This window comes from Homarus americanus, unplaced genomic scaffold (genome assembly GCF_018991925.1).
Source record: "Homarus americanus isolate GMGI-L3 unplaced genomic scaffold, GMGI_Hamer_2.0 scaffold37032, whole genome shotgun sequence".
Taxonomy (NCBI): Eukaryota; Metazoa; Arthropoda; class Malacostraca; order Decapoda; family Nephropidae; genus Homarus; species Homarus americanus.
Window position 1 is genome coordinate 6,302,409 of NW_024731852.1, and position 23,709 is coordinate 6,326,117.

The 23,709-nt window shown below is 39.4% G+C and overlaps 1 protein-coding gene across 2 annotated transcripts in view; it reads right to left on the reverse strand.

Moving 5' to 3' along the window:
- LOC121867979 (alkaline phosphatase-like) overlaps nucleotides 1-22,770 on the reverse strand; it is a 60,042-nt gene extending 37,272 nt beyond the window's left edge. Inside the window, exons 1-2 of one of the 2 annotated variants that reach the window (XM_042368156.1) lie at nucleotides 22,497-22,770; nucleotides 22,216-22,347 (exon numbers count right to left, since the gene is read on the reverse strand). In XM_042368156.1, coding sequence (XP_042224090.1) covers nucleotides 22,216-22,223 — 8 coding nt within the window. In that variant the 5' untranslated portion in view covers nucleotides 22,224-22,347; nucleotides 22,497-22,770. The remainder of the gene's footprint in view (nucleotides 1-22,215; nucleotides 22,348-22,496) is intronic. The other variant, XM_042368157.1, reaches the window with a different exon arrangement.
- Nucleotides 22,771-23,709: the final 939 nt, after the last annotated feature.

Here is a 23,709-nt window from a genome sequence, read left to right on the forward strand (position 1 = left end):
AGGAATTGTCTCTTACTCTTCAATTACTTGCAGACAGAGCAATGTAGTTTTATAAATATGTTATGAGCCACAAAACTTATCTTGGTCCAAGATTACTGGTGTTTAATTAAGTCGTTCATTTCCTCACCCTTTATGTATTCTTACTGTGGTGCTTAGTAGATGCACTTTAGACCTTATTTTGTCGTCTACCCCACCGAATATACTGTATATATGATAAATGATCGGTAAACTTATAGTTTCAGCCACAGTTACTGCTCGACAACAAGTTTGTGTTTTTCCGTGGTATTTGGTGTGATTCGTTCGAATTTGACCATTTCTGTCTGAAATGAGTCGTTTTAGATTTAACCCCCCCCCCCCCTTACAACCTGACATAACCAACTTATGCCAAGGCATAATTTGGTATTATAATGTTTGTAAACTAAGTGTTTTGATTATTTTCTATTCCAAGCAGTAGTTATTTTGGCAAGTTTAGGGAGATTTTCTTGTATATATTGATGTATTACTGATGTAAAAATTTGATAGACTGCATTGCATCATTTTTGTTATGATTTATGTTCTATTGTAAGCCCCTGTCAGCATAGAACGTACTAGAACTTCCCAAACCTGTCTGGGTTGTGCTAAGGTGTTCAATGATACATATTTTTTTACGGGGATTAACCCATCCGGGCACAGGTCACTGACCCACATCGGGGCGTGGGGGGCGAAAATGTAATAATTATTCATAGTAAATAAAATTTATATTAAAAAGTAAAATAAAATAATAATAACACTGTAATGATAATAATAAAGAACTATAAAGAAATACAAAAATGAAAAAAAAATCAATAGTGAGAAACGCTATATGTATGTTGTGTTGTCAAGTAAGAGAAACAATTTAGACATACAATTGTGTGTAAATGAGGCAGAAAGACAGATCAGCAACTTGGAACAATTTTCGTGATGCCATATGGCAGCAGGGTCTACCATTAGACAATACACTATGCTTCCAATATCTTCCCAGGCGGTAGTACCCACCTGTTTGGTAGATGCCCACTACCTATCTGATGAGGTATATAAGCGGCAGCAGGTGGCCTAGTCAGTTAGTCGACCGTTTCTGTTCAGTGTTTTAAGTGCAAGCCTAGTAGGAAAACTGAAAATAGTTGTTGTGCAAGTACTGTGGAGTTGTAGTGAGCAATATAAAGTGAAAAGACTAAGGAATTGTACAATGGTAGTGTGCTGACCATAGATTCGAAGTGAAAAGTCCAACTGTGAAAACATTAACTTGTTAACAGTATTGTGAAGAATTAATGACTATTGAAGATACCTACAGGACACAAGTGTGCTTCTGTGACCAGGTGGAAATCTACCTGCCTGTTGGTTGTCTGTACACTGATACCGATCGTCGGGAAATAACCGGAGACTGGCGGGAGAATTAGTGGTAATTCGACGAAAGTTGTGATATATCTACTGCTTCTGTACATACGACCTGGCCGATGGTAACCAGCGGTGGTAGGTGGGTAATATCCATTTGCCTGCTATACCCCCCTCACCACGGGGAGATTCTTCAGATGATCTCCTTAGCCTTTACCCTAAAGAAATGCTAATGTCAACACAAATATCACAAACCTTCATTTCACACACAAAGTACAGCAGACCACTCATTGTTACAGAGGCTGGGGTCCCGAAATAAGATAATATCAACACTACCGACGTCCCCATCACAACACATTCTGACTAAAACTGAGGGTGAAACTGAGCGCTGAGGACGTGACACCGCGAGTCCGTGATGCAGCTGAATACGCTGGTGGGTCGGGCGGCTGTTGCCTGCACGGATCAGCTGGCAAACAACCGAAGCTGATTGTTTAGCAAGTGACACTCAGTGTTACTGTTACCAGATGCAGCATAATTTTTTTGTGGGGGGGAACTATAATTATTTCGAGATTATTTTCCAGGTTGGTATACAGTATTTGTGTTTCATTTTTAAATATAAATTTAAATGTAATTTTTTTCTTCAAATAACTAAACCAACTACATGTGAAACTGGGACGGAAAAATCATGAAGCACCTGACAGTTATATGGTGTGAGCCTCACCCTGGCTGTGACGTTTCGGTGGCTATATGGATATTCAGGACTCATGATAAGATAATGTCGTCCTACTTGAGTAACTGAAGTTCTATTTCATTTAAAGGGAACTTTCATGCTGCTGAAATGTAATCATACTGAACTTTATTTTTTTACCATTCCAAAGTCTTGTGTGTATTTACAGATCCAGGAGTTGCAATTAATTAAATGAAAAAAAATTAAGAGGCTTAAGAGCCTTAACAATGTTATGGAGGACTTTACGGCGACATCGTCTGGATTCTGGAGGAATGAAATCACATCATATGACTTTAAGAACCCAGCAACTCTTTTTGTAGAAACTCTTTTATTCCAACATGTTAAAAATCCCACTCAATATAAACAGGAACAAACACAAAACCTCTAGATCTCATTCTAAATGACAGGGAAGGTGTGGTGGCCATGTTGGGAACTAGCCCTCTCGTTGTCACTAGCCATCCCGTGACGAGAGCAGGCCAAGTTTCAAATACGTATTACAATAACGATTATAACAAGATGAAAGAGGAAATAATGGGGAATTCGCTTAGTTGAGAAACCAGGATGCGGATATTATACCCTTGGCTACGGGCCCATACAGCGGTAGCGTGTGTATCGCTCAAAGTTTGTTCTGGGTTCGAATCCTGCGTCTGGACAGACATGGAAAGGGAGTTATCTTATATTGAAACAGTTTATTTAGACAGAAAAACAGAGATACAGAGTGAATAATAGTAACAATATTAACATGTTTGAGCCAGTTGAGAGCCTGAGCTCTCTTGAAAGCACCTGATATATACTGTACAGTACATTTACGTCAAGGAAGTATGTTACATTTAGTTTCATCTGGAATAATACACGTAACTTGGTGGTAGTAAGAACACTATCAGAATGTTACCAAGGTTATCACTTCGCTATTTATTCATTTTATTTTATTTTTCATTTATATTAGAATATATACATATTGTATCGTTGTGTTGATATCTGTGATGTATAAAGGTGTAAACATGAGTACATAAGAATGGAGGAAACTGCAGCGGGCCTATTGGCCCATACTAGACAGTCCCGTTTACACCCAACCCCTATTGCTCATATAAGCATCCAACCTATGTTTGAAGCTATTCAGCGTATTCGAGTTAATGATGATATTTGGCAACTTGTTCCATTCATCCACTTCTCTGTTTCCAAACCAGTGTTTACCTATTTCACGCCTAAATCTAAATTTGTCTAATTTAAAACCATTGTTACGAGTTCGCTCCTGGTTGGATAGTTTGAGTACCTTTGTAATGTCCCCTTTGTTTAGCCCTGCCTTCCACTTATACACCTCTATCAGGTCGCCCCTCGCTCTACGTCTCTCGAGGGAGTGCAAATTAAGATGCTTTAACCTGTCTCTATACTCAAGGTTCCTAATGCCCGGGATTAGTCTTGTCATTCTCCTCTGAATTCTTTCCAAGGATTCTATATCCATTCTGTAATACGGTGACCAGAACTGAACTGCGTAATCCAGGTGTGGTCTCACAAGAGCAAGATACAGTTTTAGGATGACCTCGCTAGTCTTGTAACTAACACTCCTTTGTATGAACCCAAGTACTTTATTAGCCTAGTTACGAGCAAAAACACATTGTTTACTTGGCTTAAGGTTCCTACTTATCATTACTCCTAAATCTCTCTCGCAGTCGGATTTCTCTATGACATCGTTGTTCATCTGGTATCTGGTTTCCCTGTTTACATCTCCTATACTGAGTACTTTACATTTGTCCACGTTAAATTTCATCTGCCATTTTTCAGACCATTCGAAAAATTTGTTTAGATCTTCCTGTAGTTTTGCTGAGTCCTCGTCAGATTTAATAACACGTCTTTTTTTAGAGTCATCAGCAAATTTACTTATGTTGCTGTCTATGCGGATATCTATGTCGTTTATGTACAATTCCTATAGGCCATCGCGAAAGACATGAGATTTGCCAGTAATGTTAACCCTCTTATCTTTCGCCAGTAAATGTTAATATAAACTTTTAGGAAATACAGCGTTCTATATATTTCATTATTCAATTTTAGTTCAGTAAACATATTTAAATGAAAAAAATAGAAACTGACAATGCGAGAGAGGACAGGTGAGCAGTGGAAAGTTTCAGGCATAAGACAATCAGGTCATGGGACGCAGAGAACCTAACCTGCAGTAGAAGGTCATGACTGATCTCCCTCTCACTATTTATATATTTATCTCTCGCTTTTTTGTCTGTATATCTCGTTTTGTTTACGTGAACTTTTCTATCTACTTTGTTTCTATGAATCTATCGTTACATTATTATTGTTATTATTATTATTACTCTTCAACTACTGTCTCGTAGTAATAAAAGATGCGTCGATACCAAAATAAAATAAAGTAGTATTTTGAAGAAAAAAAATGGTGTACCAGCACAAACATAACCAAACCTTAACAACCAAAAGAAAGATAACAAACAATTCAAAAGGTAACCCAACAACTTTCACTTAATTATCAACTGGTGCCGAGGAGTTGCCAGTCTCTCCCTCACCAAGACAAAAACAGAATTCACAAATAAGCGACAAGAGAAGGAATCTTAACAATGGGAGCATCCTACACAAGCCACCAGCCTCCTTACCCCAACATGGCTTCAACTAGTTGTGTTGGCCGTTCAGTAAAAAGGTTAACAAACAGTGAGCCATGGCCAAAAGGATGTCTTAAAATGCTCAAAATGACGCCGGAACTATTTGTTGGAACGGGAAAAACAACAAGAGTAATAGTGGGCGCGGGAACAGCTAAAAACTTGTCTTACAGGGATAGTGAGTGCGGTCAGGTTAATTTGTTTGTTTATGAACGCGTGTATTTTACAGAGTAGAATTGAAATATTGGATGAATCTCTTGAGAATCTATTCGGAGCTGTGGTTATGTAACAACACTGCAATTAATTACCTCCAGAGAGAAAGACACTTAAAATTTTTTGACAACTTTAACGTAACTCAATAAACCTAATTTAAAGCAGGTTATGCAATATTATCTCTTATCGGTCTGATTGAGATGAATCAGATTACGTTACATTAGACTGGGTTAGGTTAGGTTAGATTGAACACCATACGTATCACCACTACAGAGAGGCACCATGAAGGATGCAACACACACACACACACACAATAGACAAGGTCAGTATCGCCAAGTAAAACAGTTGCCAACAGTGAACACTTACATGGACTATTACAATACAGTGTTGCCATTTTTTTAATTAGTTCTTTTTCCTTCAGTTCGTATCTATCACTCGGGTCACCCCTACATATATACAGGTATTAGGCAGCTACCAAACAGGGAAGTACTACCGCCTGGGAAGATATTGGAAGCATAATGTGTTGTCTATGGCAGACCCTGCTGTCATAAGGCATCACGAAAATTGTGACCAAAAAGTCCCAGGTTGCTGATCTGACTTTTTGCCTCATTTACACACAATTGCAGGGTCAGTGACCTGTGCCTGGGTGGGCTAATCCCCGAAAAAAAAAAATTATATAAATATATATATTTATCTTATCCACGTTTTCATTGTGGATCTACATGATGTAGATGTATGATAGTTATTTAGTGGGTCCCTTATTTTTTACCTGACCTGACTAATCACGTCACCCCCTTCTCTTAAGCTCCTCTACGTGTGTGTTGGTGTGGGGATTAGTGGATGACATCATTATGACCTGACCTCATGTTTTTATGGTCACCCTGTATATTTAAGCATCTCTGCCCATGTAATCCAGTTGCCTCTGAAGATGTCTTGAATAAAGACGAAAGCTAAGGCGCTCCGTTGTTTCCCTTTTCCCGTGTGATTTTATAAAGATATATCTTATCCACGTTTTCATTGTGGATCTACATGCCAGATGCTTCTGGTGTCATTGTACAGGGGTACCTAGTGACAGCACTTGCACTTGTACAACGAGGGAATTACTGTAAATTTATAAAATAAGGCAACATGGCAGAGAGATAAAAGGGTAAAATTAAGGGATAGGAAGGCCAGGGAGATGACACAGACTAGAATGGACGAATAAAATTGAAAGCTGAATCCTGGAGACGCAAAAGTGGGAGATTTGGTAGACGAGTTTATACGTTTAGTGGAGGAGCGCAGTGACCGTTAACTCTGATACATGAAGCCATGCGGCACCTTAATGAGTGATCGATTCCGTATGTGCTATTGTATAGGTATGTGCGTACCTGAGTGATTGATTGATTGGCTGCATATCTATTTTTGTATGCACATGTTTATATTGTAAGTATGTTTTACAGTGAGTGTGTGTGTGTGCGTGTGTGATAGTCGTAAATTAACAAATATTTTTTTACAGGAAGCGGATGGGCGAGGAATGAGTGATAACAATAGAGCCGGAAAGTACAGTATCTCGGTTTCTATATATATATATATATATATATATGCTGATAACCATGAAATCTGAAGTACGATCATACAATAGAACTACATATTGTTCAAGTGTTCACAAACGCTGCTGCGACAATGTGTCTGGCTGAGAGGTCAGTGAATTCTCGAAAAACTGGCCAAGTTTCCCAACATGTCTTCTTAACCTTCGTTGCAAAGAATGAAGTTGTACCACTTCTAGATAAAGCATGGAAGAGGTGTAAAGATGCCTTTTCACGCCCAAGTTTGTTGACAATCTCATGAATTGGAATATATTTAAAATAATTCCCAATTCCAAATGCTATCCACAGTTCTCAGATATTAAGCTCTTCAAATAATGAAATTGCTATAACCACCACATCAGTGTCAACATTTGTAATGACTACTTTCTGATAACCACATGGAGCCAAAATTTGTACATATAGCAACAGCTTCTTATGCACAAGGCTGACGGTCCTCTATGTATTCAATACTACATGGTGATACAAGAACTATTCATTAAAAGTGTTGCAAATTATTTTTACACTTTCATTGCTGTCATTAAGACAGTTTGCATGGAAACGAAAGAGTTCTGTTTTATTTTCATTCATTCCCAAAAAACCATTCCAATGTGAAGGTGTTTTGGCTCCAGGAAGAACTTTCCTTCTAGTTCCACTTCCTCTCTTACTCCTGGCACCCGTGCGCCTTTAGGTGTTATCGATGTAAATATCCCAAACAATATCCAGTCTTTTAATTTCTGTCACTTCAAGGTCTCTCATAACATATTGCCGAAATACATTCTTTGGATCGTCGCAAAATGTCATGCCAGGTGCAGTTGCCTTCACCACTGGTACAACATTCATCTAGCTCATTCTCAAGACATGAAATCAAATTAGCTTTGGTCCCACTTCTCAATGTGTCATTGTGTGATAAAGATGGAGGCCATGGCTGGTTTTTATATTTAAAAAAAAAAATCTTCCAAAGTGCCTTCACGGGTCTGGCATGCAATGTATATCTGACAAAGCGTGTTAGTAGGTGACAAAAAGAAGTGTAAGATGGAACCTGATCGAGTACATGCAAATCAGTCATGCTGTAATCTATATCAACAAAACCAGATATAATTCTTGACTTACACAAGAAAACATAAACAAATGTCGTATCACCTTAAGATTAACCGCTCTCTTTGCCACACTATTCTCTTAACTTTTCAATGACTGGATGTGTAAAAAATGAAATTATGTTTATTACTGCACACGTAAACAATGAATTAATATAACACTTGTCAAATCTACTCACAGTTGTATGCATGTATTAACGTCTTATTGTAGCTGCTGTACTGTCAAAATGATCCTTTTTGGCATTAATTTGTTAAGCGTTCTGCAACAACAACAACTATGAGGGCCGCCGATATTTAACGAAACCACCACGACATGTCTATAGTGTGAGCTTAAGACACAGCAACAACGATCATTAGGGCTTACGGCACATCTTTCAGACGGAGGGTGGGGGAGGGGTATAGCAATAATCGTCGAGTAAACTGACCACATTGTCGCGGCTCTATCAGTGGTTGATACAATAACAAAACACAGGAGTATAAACTCTTGCCCACCTTGACGTCCCCGCCACTTACCATGTTGTTTTGTAAGTACATGGCAGAGGCAGGTTTTTTTTAACATGTTCGTGACTTCCTTCACTACTTGGGTAATTCCCTAGCTCTGTGAATCCCCCAGGTAATCACATCGTCCTTCTTCTATATTCCTGAACTAGAAGCTGAATTGTCAAGGACAGCACGATACTATCAGTGCCGCTGACGAAACTGGAAGTATCCTTTATGTTTCTTTCCGAAAGTTTATTTACATAAATGTTATGTCACGGTTATGTCACACACATTGCGTGAGAACATAAGGAAATAAGGAGTCTGCAATAGGCTGGTTGGCCTGTGCATGGCAACTCTTGTCGAGAGGCGAATGTGAGTAATCTTCCTCTGTCTTCACAAACTGAGTCCATTATTGCCTCTCCTCGTGGTGTTGCTACTGATCCGTGCTGTTGTTCCTCTTACACAGCGGCTTAATATCAAGCGTTAAATGAACTAAATGAATGAAGTGTCTTTCTTATTACTAATTCTGTGGATGTGAAGCTGTTGCTGGTATTATAGTTATTAGCACCGTAGTTATTGTTGTTAATATTGTAGCTATCAGTGTTGTAGCTGTTAGTACTGTAGCTTTGTTGGTCTTGTAGTTGTTGTTGGTAACGTATCCTCGCTGACACCAACTGTAGCAGCATCGAGGCTGACGGTATCCATGACCATCTACGTTGGATCGGCCAAGTTACCCTACTTGGGCGAGAGTAGACTATCAAAGCAGCTAACTCTACAGCCATTTAGAGAAAGACAAATGTAGTGCTGGCTGGCAACGGGTAAAGGAATAAAGGCAAACTTGAAAAGGTGCCAAATTGACTTCCCCATCTGAATGACACTCACTCCACAGCGTAACGTTTGGAGAAACATTACACAAAAGTGTTAAAACCTTCGAGTTAGCTCGAATGCATGCCAAGGCGGACAAGCGCCAATCCGTCCCTTCCTCCCTAGATGTAGTAGCTCTCTACAAATGCAACATCTGTGGACGACCCTGTAGGCACCATATCGGTCTTTTGAGCTACCTTAGAGCTCACACATTTCTCTTATCACTGGATGATATCATAATCGATTCCAATTGATAATAAAGAAGTAGTAGTAGTTGGTGCTGGTGGTTGTTAGTGTTGTTGTTGTACCTGTTGACGCTTCTGTTGGTGGTGTTTTTGCTTTTGTTCCTGCTGGTGCTGACGTTGACTGGAGGGTCTCACTGATCATCTACCCTTACATATTGACCTAAATATACCCAAGATGCTACAGTCGTGGCGTGACCACCCAAGGGGACAGACGTGCCCATATAGGTGCTCTTGACTTCCCGATCGTCCCACAAAGGTCCCCTCAGCTGGCAAGTTTTGCCAGCATATGGGGTCGACATAAACGTCCCAGAAGAGGCTCTCTCATAGACGCAGACATCTCTGATACTGAAGCCATGACCAACTCGCCTGGTCATACTGAATCCAACACCCTTCAAGAGTCAGACCCCAGTGATTATGACAATGACGGTAATGTTTCTATGGGAAACACTAGCCACAGTGGAAACACCAATGCCACGGACCCTATCACCCTGCCCTCTGCTAAACAAACAAGTAAGCTGAATCTCCACTTCCCCAAGGACTCTCTGAAAACTGTAGAGGAACGCTTTAATTGGATGATGAAGTACTGCAGACAGCACGGTTTCAGCATTGAATTCCGACAAGGTAAGAACCGGAACTTTATCAAGTGTCAGACTTCTGAGGTCTATGAAACACTTAGTACTGTTGGCTTTGACGGGGTCGTCCTGGTGCCCCCCACCCCAGTAGACGCTGATGAATGTTGCTACATTCTAGTGAAACGTTTCCCCTTATACGCTGACATCGCCTTTTTAGATTTATTCAGATAATCATTTGTTGCGTGATTGATATTATACCATATATTTGAGAGAGAGAGAGAGAGAGACTTCAACATAAGGTGAGGCACAGTATAATAACAGCTCTTAGCCGGTAAAAAGTGCTGTTTTGTTCCTTGTAAATTATTATTATTTATTTAATTTCATTTTCTCACCAGATTTGAAGCGTTGAGTGGGAAAAATTAACTCCCCATCTCACCCCACCTCCCCCCTGTTCTCCCCGACATGAACATATGTACAGTATATTGGTTCAATTAATTATCTTCATCATGGATACAGAATCCTCCAGGGAAGCAAAAAATGAAATACAGAAGGTCCGGTCCGTCTTAGAATGAAGTGTTGCTTGTGATGTGATATAGACATGAAGTTTGAACACGAAAAACAATAGGTTCCCAGAAAGTAACGAATAAAACTTGATGCAGCATATTTTTCCCGGGATTTCTGTGGCCTGATGACTTTCCCATTTCCTCGATGACACGACACGAATTGGCATCAATCTCTACTACCAACAAGCTCCTGGTAAAAGTGATTCCCCTTATCTGCTTCACACACACACACACACACACATATATATATATATACATATATATATATATATATATATATATATATATATATATATATATATATATATATATATATATATATATATATATATATATATATTCCTTAGTTCATTGGATAACACGGGAGCCAGCAAACGGCGTATTTTTTCAATCTCTTAAACATACAGTTAGAGACCTCATTTATTTCTTCTTGTACAGTATTTTTAAATGCGCGCCTTTCTATTTCTATGGAAAATTAATAATTAATGAGGTTTCACTTACTTTCTATATTACACAAATAAAACAAGAACCAGTGTGGCGGTATTGTTCATCTGCAATACATTCTAAGGCCGCTGGCCACGTCTGAAATAAACTACTCAAACCCCACACTCCGGACCCAACAACCAGAAACTCGAACCTTAACTACGCAGGGTTCAGGTTGTGGAAGCTCGGTGGTAGGTTTCTGACGTGACCGAGGCCATTGTTCGTAGTGTAATATGATACAGGTGTATTGTCAACAATTAGGGCCATCAAAGTAGCCAGTCAACCGCATAAGTTATTAATTTAACTTAATATCCCGTCTGCATCAGTTGCTAATGTTTTCTTTAGTTCGGCTTAATATAACAAGTTATATTACATCTTGAAATTCCATCACCAACATATCTAGTCGATGTGAACACAACATAACCCGTCGTACGTCAGATTATACAGAAGTTGGGTAAGCTGGATTTGTTATAGTAATACTGTATGACAAGCATCACGTGCTATACTATACTGCCTTCTGAACTATTAAGTGTTTCGCTCCTGGTGAAGTGGCGGTAAGCTTGCCTCTTGGTGGGAGCAGCTCCTACGTGATATGAAGTCATAGGCGTTCGTCCTATTTCTATAGATACTGTGGGGAAAAGGAATTCACAATACACCCGCACGACTACACAAAAAACATTACAATACACGTTACCACGCCTCAGTACGACGCTCGCAGGGCCACCCAGAATAACCTTCGCACTCTATCACTTCAACAGCTAAACTGTCTGTCTTTCTAACACTGTATACTCTACCGAACAGACATTTTCAGTGTCCAATCAGAGCAGAGCTTTTCAAAGATATTTATGTTCTGTACACTGATTGGTTAGTCCACGGTATGGGCGGAACTATCCTCAGGTCACCTCATATAGGCCTACATGTTTTTTTCCTTGAGGCTGTAACTAATTGCGTCCATTCTGGTCTGACAAGTGCTATAAACATTCTAACGGTAGCTTACGTGGGTGTATGGGCCCAGGCATGTGTGTGTGTGTTCCTGTTTATTACAATGTTTAAGAACAGCCAGGGTTGGATTAACCATTAAGCAAAATAAGCACGTGCTTAGGGCACCAAAAGAATGGGGCACCGCAGGTTTTTCTTTTGAAGGTATTATGCCTTCTAGTGACCAGATCATATTTGCGATAAAACCTAATAGGCTAGTGTAAAACCGCCGTATAAAATTGGTGAAACATATTTATCCCATTTTGTTCGTTAACTATGTTTTGTAAGGGTTTTAAACCAAGAAAACTGTGCTCCTTTCTTTTTTTAAAGGACACGTTGCCCAATGGAAAAGGCTTTATTTTATACACGTTCAAGAACGATCCTGAACGTCTGAAATTGTCTAAGTTCGTTCCCTCGCTTCTCAGCCCTCACTCAGGCTCTTGCAGTATCAACGAAATGTGTCTATTTTAACGTGTGGTATGAGGTGGATTGTGTGAAGTAACAAGTGAGTTTCTGAATTTCTCATAAATTAAATTACTTTATATTTACAAAATAAAGAGGTAGATATTTTAACTATATTAATATATTGTGTTACTAAATTAAGAGCAGTAACTCTAGGCCTAGTTGTTATAAGAAATAAGGTTAAATCAAAACTGTCTAATTTAAGTGATTTTTATAATTATCAAATGTTGAAAAACTTCAACACTTTGCTTTTATTTCTTAATTGTCTTTAACTTTATTTGTTCTGGTTCTAGTCTAACATCAGTGATGAGAAAATTGTAGGATCTGGCTTGTGGGATGGCCTGGAAGAAACCTGAATTTTTTATCTTATATTTCAACATCAGTATTCATTGAGTCTTAATCATGGTCATAATATCTTGTCAGTTAAGCAATGGGAGGGCCGAGGGGGCACCATTGTTGGGCTGTGCTTAGGGCATCAATTGGCCTTAATCCGGCCCTGAGAACAGCCGTGCTCAATGCTGTTCACTATGGGCAAAGCTTGGCATCTAGACATGGTATATGACACTAATACACCGAGATAAGAAAAAAAATAAACAGTATCTCCTCCAGGATGGGTAGCTGTACCATCACCGTGACCACCCTTTCCATCCCCACCCACATACAATCAACCCCCAGCCCGCGTCTTTCAGTGCCGTCAGTCACTACAGTAGTCCTCGTTGCGGGGCATACAACATAAATCAGGGTAGTCAGTCACTGATTCAGTAAAAAACAGGATGTACCGGTGCAAACTAGACATAATGAAGTGGTTAGTGGAAGGAACTTGTGCATCAAGGACAAATGAAGGTTGATGGCGCCATCTTTAATAGCGTATTTGAGATTGAAGGATTCTTGGGAATATCAAGGACTGGTCCGGCCAGTTTGTAATAATGATGCACTAAGTTTGTTAGTAATTCTTCTTTCTTTTTTATAAGAAGCAGGTATTAATGCAGTAAAGGCCTAGCCCACCAAGGGAATAGGTCGTGGCGTCGTAATATATTATAGACCCTTGGTGGTGTGATCCCCACCAGGCGGGTGTTCCCATGGCTCCTCCTCCTTGTTTACTTGTTTTCTACTCTCTTCTTCAAAGTCTTCAGAAAACTGGCGACCCGTACTGTCCCGAATGTATTCTTAAGCTTCAAGCAAACCCTTACTTGTTTAGTCTCCTTAAGGTCTTGTGGTCATAAAGGTAACCTGCCTTTTTATTTTCTCCCTCAAACAATGAGTGGAACATACTTTATACTGTACTTGAAATAACAAATGTCCTCATATTCTCAGACATTCCTTCAACTTAGATATGCCTTATATTTGGAGCAAAGTTTACTCTGTCATAAAAGAGAGAAGAACCGTCTTTCAAATTCGCTAAAGGAGTGACAACAGGCACAGAGATCAGTACACTGTAACGAGATACTAGGAACATGAAAACACGAGGGAGCGACCGACTCCATCGATTGCGATTTAGAACGTAACTGAAGGGATCGTGTATGTGTGCGCAGTATACTGTATGTGGCTTAATAACCTTGTGAGGGATTGTTATTTTTTTCTTGGTACCCTTTAACCTTAAACTTGTATACGCGCTACTTAGATTTTCAAATATTAAAACATACTCTAATTCAGTACAATTCATAATTATATTAGTGATGTTAAACAAACTTGTGATATAGTGTGAACAAGTTTTTTATGGAACTGTATCCTCAACCAAGTAAATTTGATTTTCATGAACTTAATTGTCTTTCTGTCTGGCTGTCTTCCCTCCCTCTCTCACTCCCTAATCTCTCCTCTCTTCTCTTTTTTTTCTCATCCCTCCTATCCCCTCACTTTTTCCTCTCCAACTTCTACTATCTCCTCTCCTCTGTTTCCTTTCCCTCTACCCACTCTCTCCTGTTTTACCACTCCCCCTCCTTCCCTCCCTCCCCCTAACAAATCGACTTTTAGACTAGATTCACCAGACCACCAAGTCACCATATACAAATCACCGAGACTTAGACGTGATCACCAGACCTCCAGAATACCATCCAGACACAACATCTTTCACAATGCTTCAAGATACCAGCAACACACCTGAGACACACCGGCATTGGTCATCATTGTGTGTGTGTGTGTAAGAAGTAGTCACAATACAGTCCTATACGACACCCAACAGTCTACATTATGCGACCCCCCTATACGACACTATACGACCAGTCAGCTGTGAAAACAAAATAAAAATGTAGTTCACACTAAGAGACGTAAAAACTCCCATTATGAGACAAGCTAACAGGACAGGCGGGTGAAAGTTTACACAATATGCTATACTAATTAATGCCACTTATGTAGCCGAAAGGTGTGTACTGTGTATAAGGGACGGGTAGGAAGTCTAGCAACACTACACTGGGCTGTTTACTGCTCGCACGTTGTTGAGATATTCGTCATGGATGAAAATTTAAAGCGTAAACACGGCTGTAAACCTCAAATGGCCTTCGGATGACTAGCGATTCGTTTGATTATAAGGAGATAGAAATTAGAATTTACAGAAATTTACTTAGTGTTTTCACTTTGATTAGCGATTTCGAAAGATGGAAATTATTTCAACATAAATTGCTAAAAGTAATATGCTTTCTTGTATGGTTAAAATTAAAAGTGTTACTCTGGTGCATGTCACGGTCACATACTGACCCATTCTAGACATTATATTTGGGTGTGTAACTGGTATACTCCCTCCTGCTTGTCGCTCATATCTGAATATTTTACTAAGCGCCTCACGTTCCCTTTTACCTCACAACAAACAAACATTTATCCCCTTCTCTCTACAACGACGCTCTTATGAAACTTGTATTAGTCTCACAACACTCTAAGCTACTTCATAATCAAGTCCGCTTGTTTTCTTCATTATTCTGTCATAGGTCAACTTAGAGACCGTCCCTCCTTCCCTACCTCGACCTTGTAACGTGGACCCAAACCTTGCGTGGACCACACTCACTTGGCGACCCTCCGCGCCACCCTACCTGGTCTCCCTCCACCTTCCTCCTTACCTTCGCACAAGACATCACTTTCACCTACAATGATGATAGTAACAGCAACCCCTCAAGGTCGTGTGGTGCACCCCAGCTATTGTCACCTAATATTCCCCTTATTTTCTATTTCCTTTTCTCTTCCCTCCCTCAAACTCCCTTTCTCTTCCTCCCAATCACCCATTCCTATATCATCTTCTCCCTTTCCATTTTCTCTAACAGGTGAAGTAACACCCTTTACTGCCCACACACCTGCTGCCTCATCTTAGTCAGGTCAGAGGGTAAGGTGACCCAACCTTCTCACCTGGTTACAAATCGTCTTAATTACAAAATTGTCCAGTTTGTACCTGCCATTACTCAAATTCATGTTGACTGCTTCGGTATGTTTAATAAGACTAGGTTCTATAATGTTCCTACTGTCAATTGAATTACAAGGTAATACTGAGGAGGCATTATCCCAGTCAATGCAATGCTTGTTATCCCTCAAATGAACAAACAGAGCATTGGATTCCTGGCCTGTCCTAACACTGTATTTGTGTTGTTTAATTCTAGTTGCAAGATCTTTACCTGTCTGGACTAAGTAAAACATATTACATTCCTTGCAATTAAGAAGAATTGTAACCAGGTGAGAAGGTTGGGTCACCATACCCTCTGACCTGACTACCGACCGTTGCCGTGCTTTTTAAAGATCAGTAGGGTCATTACCTAATACCTGACCATTGTGGACCTGATCTCACCCTCCTCTGTATATATACACCTTGTATTGTACTTCTCCTTAGTCTGTACTCACCCCTGTCGATACGAAAAATAATGTCTTGAATGGTGCAAGTGTATGTTTAAAGCAGTAATACGGATGTTTGTGGTGGAGCGTACAGCCACGGCCAGGCAGAGACTCCTATTAGGAGTCTTGTTGGCTCTCTCTCTCTGTCATAAACAATGGTAATCAGTGAAGCAAGGAGTGCGTCACGCTTAACAAAAGGTGCTCCAACATGATGTATTGTGTAAATGTAGACTTTTTTTTACGCCAGCACCAATATTACCCGAAGTTACTATTAACATGAATTTATTATTACGCGGTTAAATGCACACACACTCACAGAGCATATCTACGAGAAATCATCGGCCGCAGTCTTAAAAGAGATGCTAAAAACAGTCAAACTTTAGTCAAGACTGACGGAGGGTTGGGAGTGGTAGAGGTAAGGCGGTGGTGGACCAGAATAATGTGCGGAAGTAAGGTACACAACAACCTCACTCACCTAAAATAACAAAAATTATATCTTCTTTAGACCAAGCTGCCTCCCGATCACCCTCTGTCTCTCTCTGAAATTATCTATATAGCTATCTTTGTCACTTTCCCGTTTCTCCCACCTCTCTTGCTCTTTCTGTTCACTTAAAATCACACGAATGTAAAATTGAACTATAAACAAGAAAAAAAGGGCAGGGAGAGTTAAACACAAATCTAGATTGCCAGATAAGAGTATATGTGTTCAAAAGAGTTTATGTCTTCATTATCAGCAACACCACGTAACAGAAATCTGTCATGTTTATACTCTCTCGTTATTTATCTTGTACTGGGATTTTCCACCACGATAGGCAACAGCTACACCTTCAAGACAGTATACTCACCATCCATGAGCTGTAAACACTCAAGCGCATTAAAACCACATTGCTTGTATCCTGCACATATATCAACAAGACGCGCACATACAGAACATCAAGTCTCGGCTTCTCCTAGTTCAGTAGGTTATCTTGTATCCAGGTGAAATGAGGGTTATTACGGAATCGTGTCCACGTTCTATGTTCTGTGTATCGGATAACTCGAGGTCGTGTTTACAGAGTTTCTCGAAACTTGGCACGATCATCCTCCCTCCCCCACCTAGATCATGCATTAACTCGACAATCGATATGATGCAATTGAAACTGAAAATTTTGTAGCAGATAGTAGGCAGCTATCAAACAGGGAAGTACTACTGCCTGGGAAGATATTGGAAGCATAATGTGTTGTCTAATGGTGGACCCTGCTGCCATATGGCATCACAAAAATTGTGACCAAGTCCCAGGTTGCTGATCTTTCTGCCATATTTACACACAATTGCAGGATCTCAATTATTTCCCTTACTTTGGCAACACACGCTACAGTACATATATCGTTTCTCACTCTTGATCTTTTTTTTATTTATTTATTTTTGGATCTTTATTATTATTATTATTATTACTGTATTATATTTTCGCCCCCGTCATGATGTGGGCCATTATATGTATGTATATGTATATATATATATATATATATATATATATATATATATATATATATATATATATATATATATATATATATATATATATATATATATATATATAGTCATAATGTGGTCCTCTACTGTAAACATATACAAATCCACCCATGCGGGCCTGGTGGAACACATCACAGGAGTGTTACAGCAGCCTCGGGGTGCTACGTGAGGGAGTGTTCCAGCAACCTCGAGGTGTTACGTGAGGGGGTGTTAAAGCAGCCCCGGGGTGCTACAGCAGCCTCGGGGTGCTACGTGACGGGAGGATGTCAGTACTGTTGTGTGTCAATGTCACCCTAACCACCTACTTCCTTTATCTTACTACATTTCACTCATTACATCGATGTACTAAGATAAGTTTCTTTCATCACTTGATATAAATAACACACATCATCTTTAATTACACTGTTTGAGACAGTACCCTGGTATCATCGTTACCAAGCTCTCCAAGTTGCTCCAATATATTTTTGTTTCTTTTCACTATTTTTGTCCAACTTTTAGGTTTATACTTAAACATTATATTTCATTATATTTCCCCAAAAGTAATACTGATATTTTTTTTACAATAAGTTGGCCTTCTTACACGGCTGAGCCTTCTGTAAGTTGTGGCTCTCTCCACAAGACACCTCATAAACACCGTTGAATTAATTTTTTAAGTGGCATGAATTATAAAAAGTAAACGATATAACAAAACATGAAATAGTCTAATGAGGTGAAAGTGTGGTAAGTAAAGTACAGTACAGTACATGGAACACAGCAAGTACAGATGTACACTAAAGACTCTTGCAAGTGATGGTACTGATACAGAAAAAAAACCTGTGTTCACTTTTTTTCCTCCATTTCCTCTCTTACGCCGTTCATTTGTTTCTCTGTATCATCCTTTCTCTTTGCCACATCTGACACACCAAAGCCTGATAGATAAATAGATAGATAGATAGTTAGAATAGACGTAAACCCTCTCCTGATACAATAATAAAATTACAATGTTTATCCTAGTACATAATCTCTATTACTGTACATTAATACACAAGACACAGTGCACAAAGGCCGCCGCTGTAAACACACAAGTTTTAATCATTGTCATCCACACCAAAAATACTATAAGCACTTTTCTTATTACTGACTCCTGAGCTTCAGTAAAGGGCCCAATCGTATTACAAACCCCTGACCCCTGACTTTTAATATGAAGGTAACGGATAATTTTCTTTGCCTCATCCATTACGTTTTTTCCTGTACACCAAGGATTTGCTATGCTGTTTAAATATACCACCCTAAATGTGTCTCTCAGGTGCTTATTGAAGAAAAGTACTGTTCACAAAAGGCATCAAAATTATTATTTTTTGTTTTCATTTCAAACGGGTTAATAAAACACACTTGCTGGAAAAAACAAACTCCTTACCAAGACAGACAGACTGACAGACAAACAAGTAACAAGAGGGAGGGTGATTGAGTGAGTCAGAGAGGGTGCAAGTAACCCTGAAATCTGACTGGCACTACTCGGACCCCTCCTGCACCTGTTGACCTTGACGAGACTTAACATTCACCCAGACATATACACAAGAGATAACAGACATACGGACACCCAGTCACCTCCACACAGACACATATACAGCACATACGACAAGCAGTTATACAAATAACACACAAACAGAACAAGAACATAAAACAAACAAAAATATTATGTAAAACACACACAAACACACATACACTATGCCAACAACAATACAAATAGAGTACTTAGTAGGCTATACTGGTAACCCAAGCCTTAATTACTCACCAGGTGCATACTAGGACATTTGTTTGATGGCTACAGTAGCGTTCACCATTAGTGTATGAATACGTGCACCTAACTGGCTCTCACTTTGAAGGTAAAGCATGTAAAACAACTTACTGCAACAACATCAAAGTTACGACGAGACTGTACTTCAATAACTTATTTGTGTGATGTAGTTAAGTGTATTCTTGCATCTTCAGTCGCACGGAATATTTATCGTACGAACATTTGAGTATTTAAGAAAGCGAGCGTGGTGGACCCAAATCGTTACTACGTGCGTGCTGCTGCTAATATACCAATGGAGGGGATGGGGGTCGAGTAATACTTCAAATAGCGATGAATTAGTATTATGTATAGGTGTGGCGGCCCAGAGGAGAAGATTCCATAGGTAGACGGATACCCTGACGACCACCAACCATACTCGTATTAATCTTACCTCAGTTTAAAGACAGGGTATGATTCACTTAACCTAACCTAACCTACCTGTCTGTACTGTCAGTCGGCACACGGGCTAATATTGTTCTGGTTCAGTTCTCGAATGTGGCTGAGTGTTATGTCAACTCTTCCAAGGAAACGACCAAACGATGGGTAATATACTTGGGTCTCCCTTTTGTTTATATCTTAAGGAATGTATTTAATTGTATTTAATGGGCGTTTGTTTTAGGGCTCTAAGGTTGTCACTCAGTGTTTGTGGTCATTATTTGAGTCGTCTTATAATCTTCATCAAGCAGCCAAGTCTATTATGAGCCCTTGACAATATTTAGCCATAGATTCGCTTATCCTGTAGAGTTTTGCATAGTGGGTATTCGTACGGACGGTGGATTTTGTATGATGATATTTTGACCAGTGTAATTTAGTCCGTGTGCCGACTGACAGTGTACAAAGAGGTAGGTTAAGTACAGTACATACAAGAGCGTCAGAAATACCCGGGTGACACTTAACAACTCAATGGTTTACGGTCGTCAGGTGGAACTATTAACGGAGGCGCACAAACAGAAGTCCACCTAACTAAATACCAAAACACATTATTACAGTGTACATATTTCACACGGGACAAATTCACCTATTGGGTAAAATCCCAACATAAAAAAAAATAGTAGTGTACAATCCCACAAAATCAAACTTTATCAAGTTCCAATGCATTATCAGGTTTAGGTTAGGCTAGGTTATGTTAGGCTAAGTTACGTTAGGTTAATCTAGGTTAGATAAGTTTGGGCATTTAAATTTTATTCCGCAGTTTTTTAGAGACGTAACACACAAGGCTTGGGCATGGCTAACAGTAACGCAAATTACCTCCGGGAGTAACTACATCACCAAGGCTGTAATTGTCATGTTTCAGGGCCCAAGGGTGTACGTACAATCTCACTGGTTGAAAGGGATGACCTTCTCTAATGTGAGCGGAAGAATGACTCGACTGTGGTTGAAGTACTGGAAAATACTGCTTGTTATTCTCTCTCTCACATTTAACATCAAATAGGAGTATATTTATATGTTTTTTAAATAATTTAGCAAGTAGCTTTAAAGAACGGACGGAGAAGCAGACTGCCGACCACAGCAGGTTCGATTAAATTAAATGAGTGGTCCCAAAACTTTTAAAATCATTACCCCATTTCACACGGCTACCTTCATAATGACCCCACCTCACCTGATTCCAAAATACCTACCTGGATCACCTGAGATCATAATCATATTTACTTTTCAAAGGTAAGTTTTACTGTTCCATTTTTTTTAAAACAACACAAACAACATAATAGTAATCAGTGAGGTGGCTGGGGATTGCTAGCTGCCCAATCCGAGGTCTGACTATTGTTTTCAAGTGGAGGAAACGGGAAAAAATGACTCGCACAAGTATATCATTGATAATTATCAAATTATAATTTATGGTCAAAATTCCCAGGGCTCGCGCACAATAGGTGGGTACTTTATTTATACACCCGGTTCTTCCCTGTTTTTTTTGGGGGGGCGGAGTACCTAATTATCCCAATAAAAAGGTCAAATCACCCCCATTACCCCTAGTTTAGAAGCCAATGATATAAGATGAACTAACAAGATGTCCATCATCAATTAAATAACATGACGTCAGTTTATCCTCGCTGCCAATTTAACAACAATAACTAAGTCCTCAATACAATGGCTGATCTCGGCCAAGGCAACACTCGGTAGGATTAATCAACTGTGTATAAAGAATTTAATCCTAGTCTGGTTACAATGTGGCCAATCGGATTTCAGTTAATGCACGGAAACCATTTATCTACAGACAGGCATTCGGACGGACACCACCATAATTACATCCATCGACCGGGTTTCACTTAACGAAACAAATAAAATATACAAATATACAAACAAAATTTCCATAACTACGTAAACAAATACGAGAATAAGCTTGATCGTTATGTATAAAACTAAGCACACGATAAACACATCAGTAAATATACTAAGACAAAGGCTAATGTATAATTCCGTACACACTCCAGTCAACATAACCAAACTAACTTCATCTATCTGAAATAAACGCATCTATGCTAATCTCGCCGTAATCTACCTGACCTCAATCACCTCATATATTCGAGTACGTGCAGTATATCTCTGAGTCACGACACTGTGTTTTCTCCTTGTTTTATCCAGCCAGAGGTGTGTACATGGCATAGCGACATAATGTGAATGTTAATATACTGTACTCATATAAGGTCAAAGTCACAAGTCACACCGATCAGTGGCTCAGGTGTGGTTGTTCCATGATGATGACCTTCGCGCGCGCACACACACACACACACAACCGTAGTTCCGGTACTCAAGATCAATTATATTACTATACTGTTTTTGGACTCTGTATGATTCACGTTTCATTCTATGTTGAGTAATGTCTTAAAACTTTATGCACAGTAACAAACCAAGATAGATAATATTCACCAGCACATCCCAACCTAGTGATGAAATGGCGACACGTATTCCAGCTGTGTACCAAAGGACGGAGGCCAAACTACCGCACTCAACGGTATTGTATTTGTTCCAGGCCAGCTGGCCGTTAACTCACGACAGTCGCTGAAAATGTGTAAACAATAACTAATGACGCCGTATTCTATTATCTGCATGCGTGTGAAAAAAGTAAATAAAAAATAAATAAATAAAATAATACTACACACCATCACTACTGCACATTGGTACAAAAGAAACAATATTCCATCACTTACGTTCCCAGAAGACAACAGCAGCAGCTCCAGTAAGGTATCCGAGTTTACTGAAACACCGACTATGAGTTTTCCTAAAACTGTTCGTAGATTTCCTGTGCGCTAAAGGTTACAGCTCCCCTCATACAATAATGGCAGTGTTGTAGATGAGACGGTCTGAGTCCTCGAGACGCAGAAGTGAAATACAAGTGAGGGGTGACAACACACACTGAAGTCGGGACTTCTAGCCGGTGTGAGAGCGAGGCAGCGACTGACACCCTGGCGGTCAACACCTAGCCGAGCCAAGTATCAACAGTGGTAGCTGTGCCTTTCCTGCCCTTCCCACTTGTGTCTGCCAGCTTGTACCGCAAATTTTCCCACTAGCCTCACCTAAAAGACCTAAACTTTCACAGGGCAAACTTCACCTTACCTGAACTAATACTTGCCCCGACCTATAGCCTTACCTAACCTATAATCTAACTTTACTTAACTCAGCAACCTTTTAACATTACCTAATCTTAGTTAACCAAACCGGATCCTAATTACGTAATGTTGCTTTACCAATCCAAGCATCTCCTAGCCTTGCAAAGGATAATTAATGCCATTAATAGGATCAGTCATAAATAATTTCTATATAAAATATCTTCTCATTTTTCGCGTCAACATCACCAGAGTCGAGAGTTTTAGTGAGTACTATAGTGACTGCAGCTCGTGTCATGTTTTGTAAAAGAAATGAACTTTTCGAACACAAGAGGAATTAATCTTTGCGAAAGAGAGAGAGAGAGAGAGAGAGAGAATCATACACATATTTATCAGAAAACTCAGTAACGCCATATTATATTGCATTACTGTACAACGCATATTCATTGACACGTGTAAAAATAAATACCAGCAGTTTCATTAAGATACACACACACACACACACACACACACATTACATATTTATAAAAACAGACATCATCAACAATATACTAGATAGAATTAGCCATGCGAAAGTAAACAGCATAAACAAACAAAATCTGGGACAAGTCACGACAATGCAAACAAATATGTAAAGAAATTTTTAAGCAAATAACAAAAATAAAGTAAATGTAATGTGATAATTACTGTAGAAACAAAACAGAAAACATACAAAAAACAAACAATAAAAGCAAGTAAAGAAATGCATCAAGAGAGACAAATAAGAAAACACAAATCTGGACAGTTAAGTAAACAACAACAAATCAGGACAGGTTAT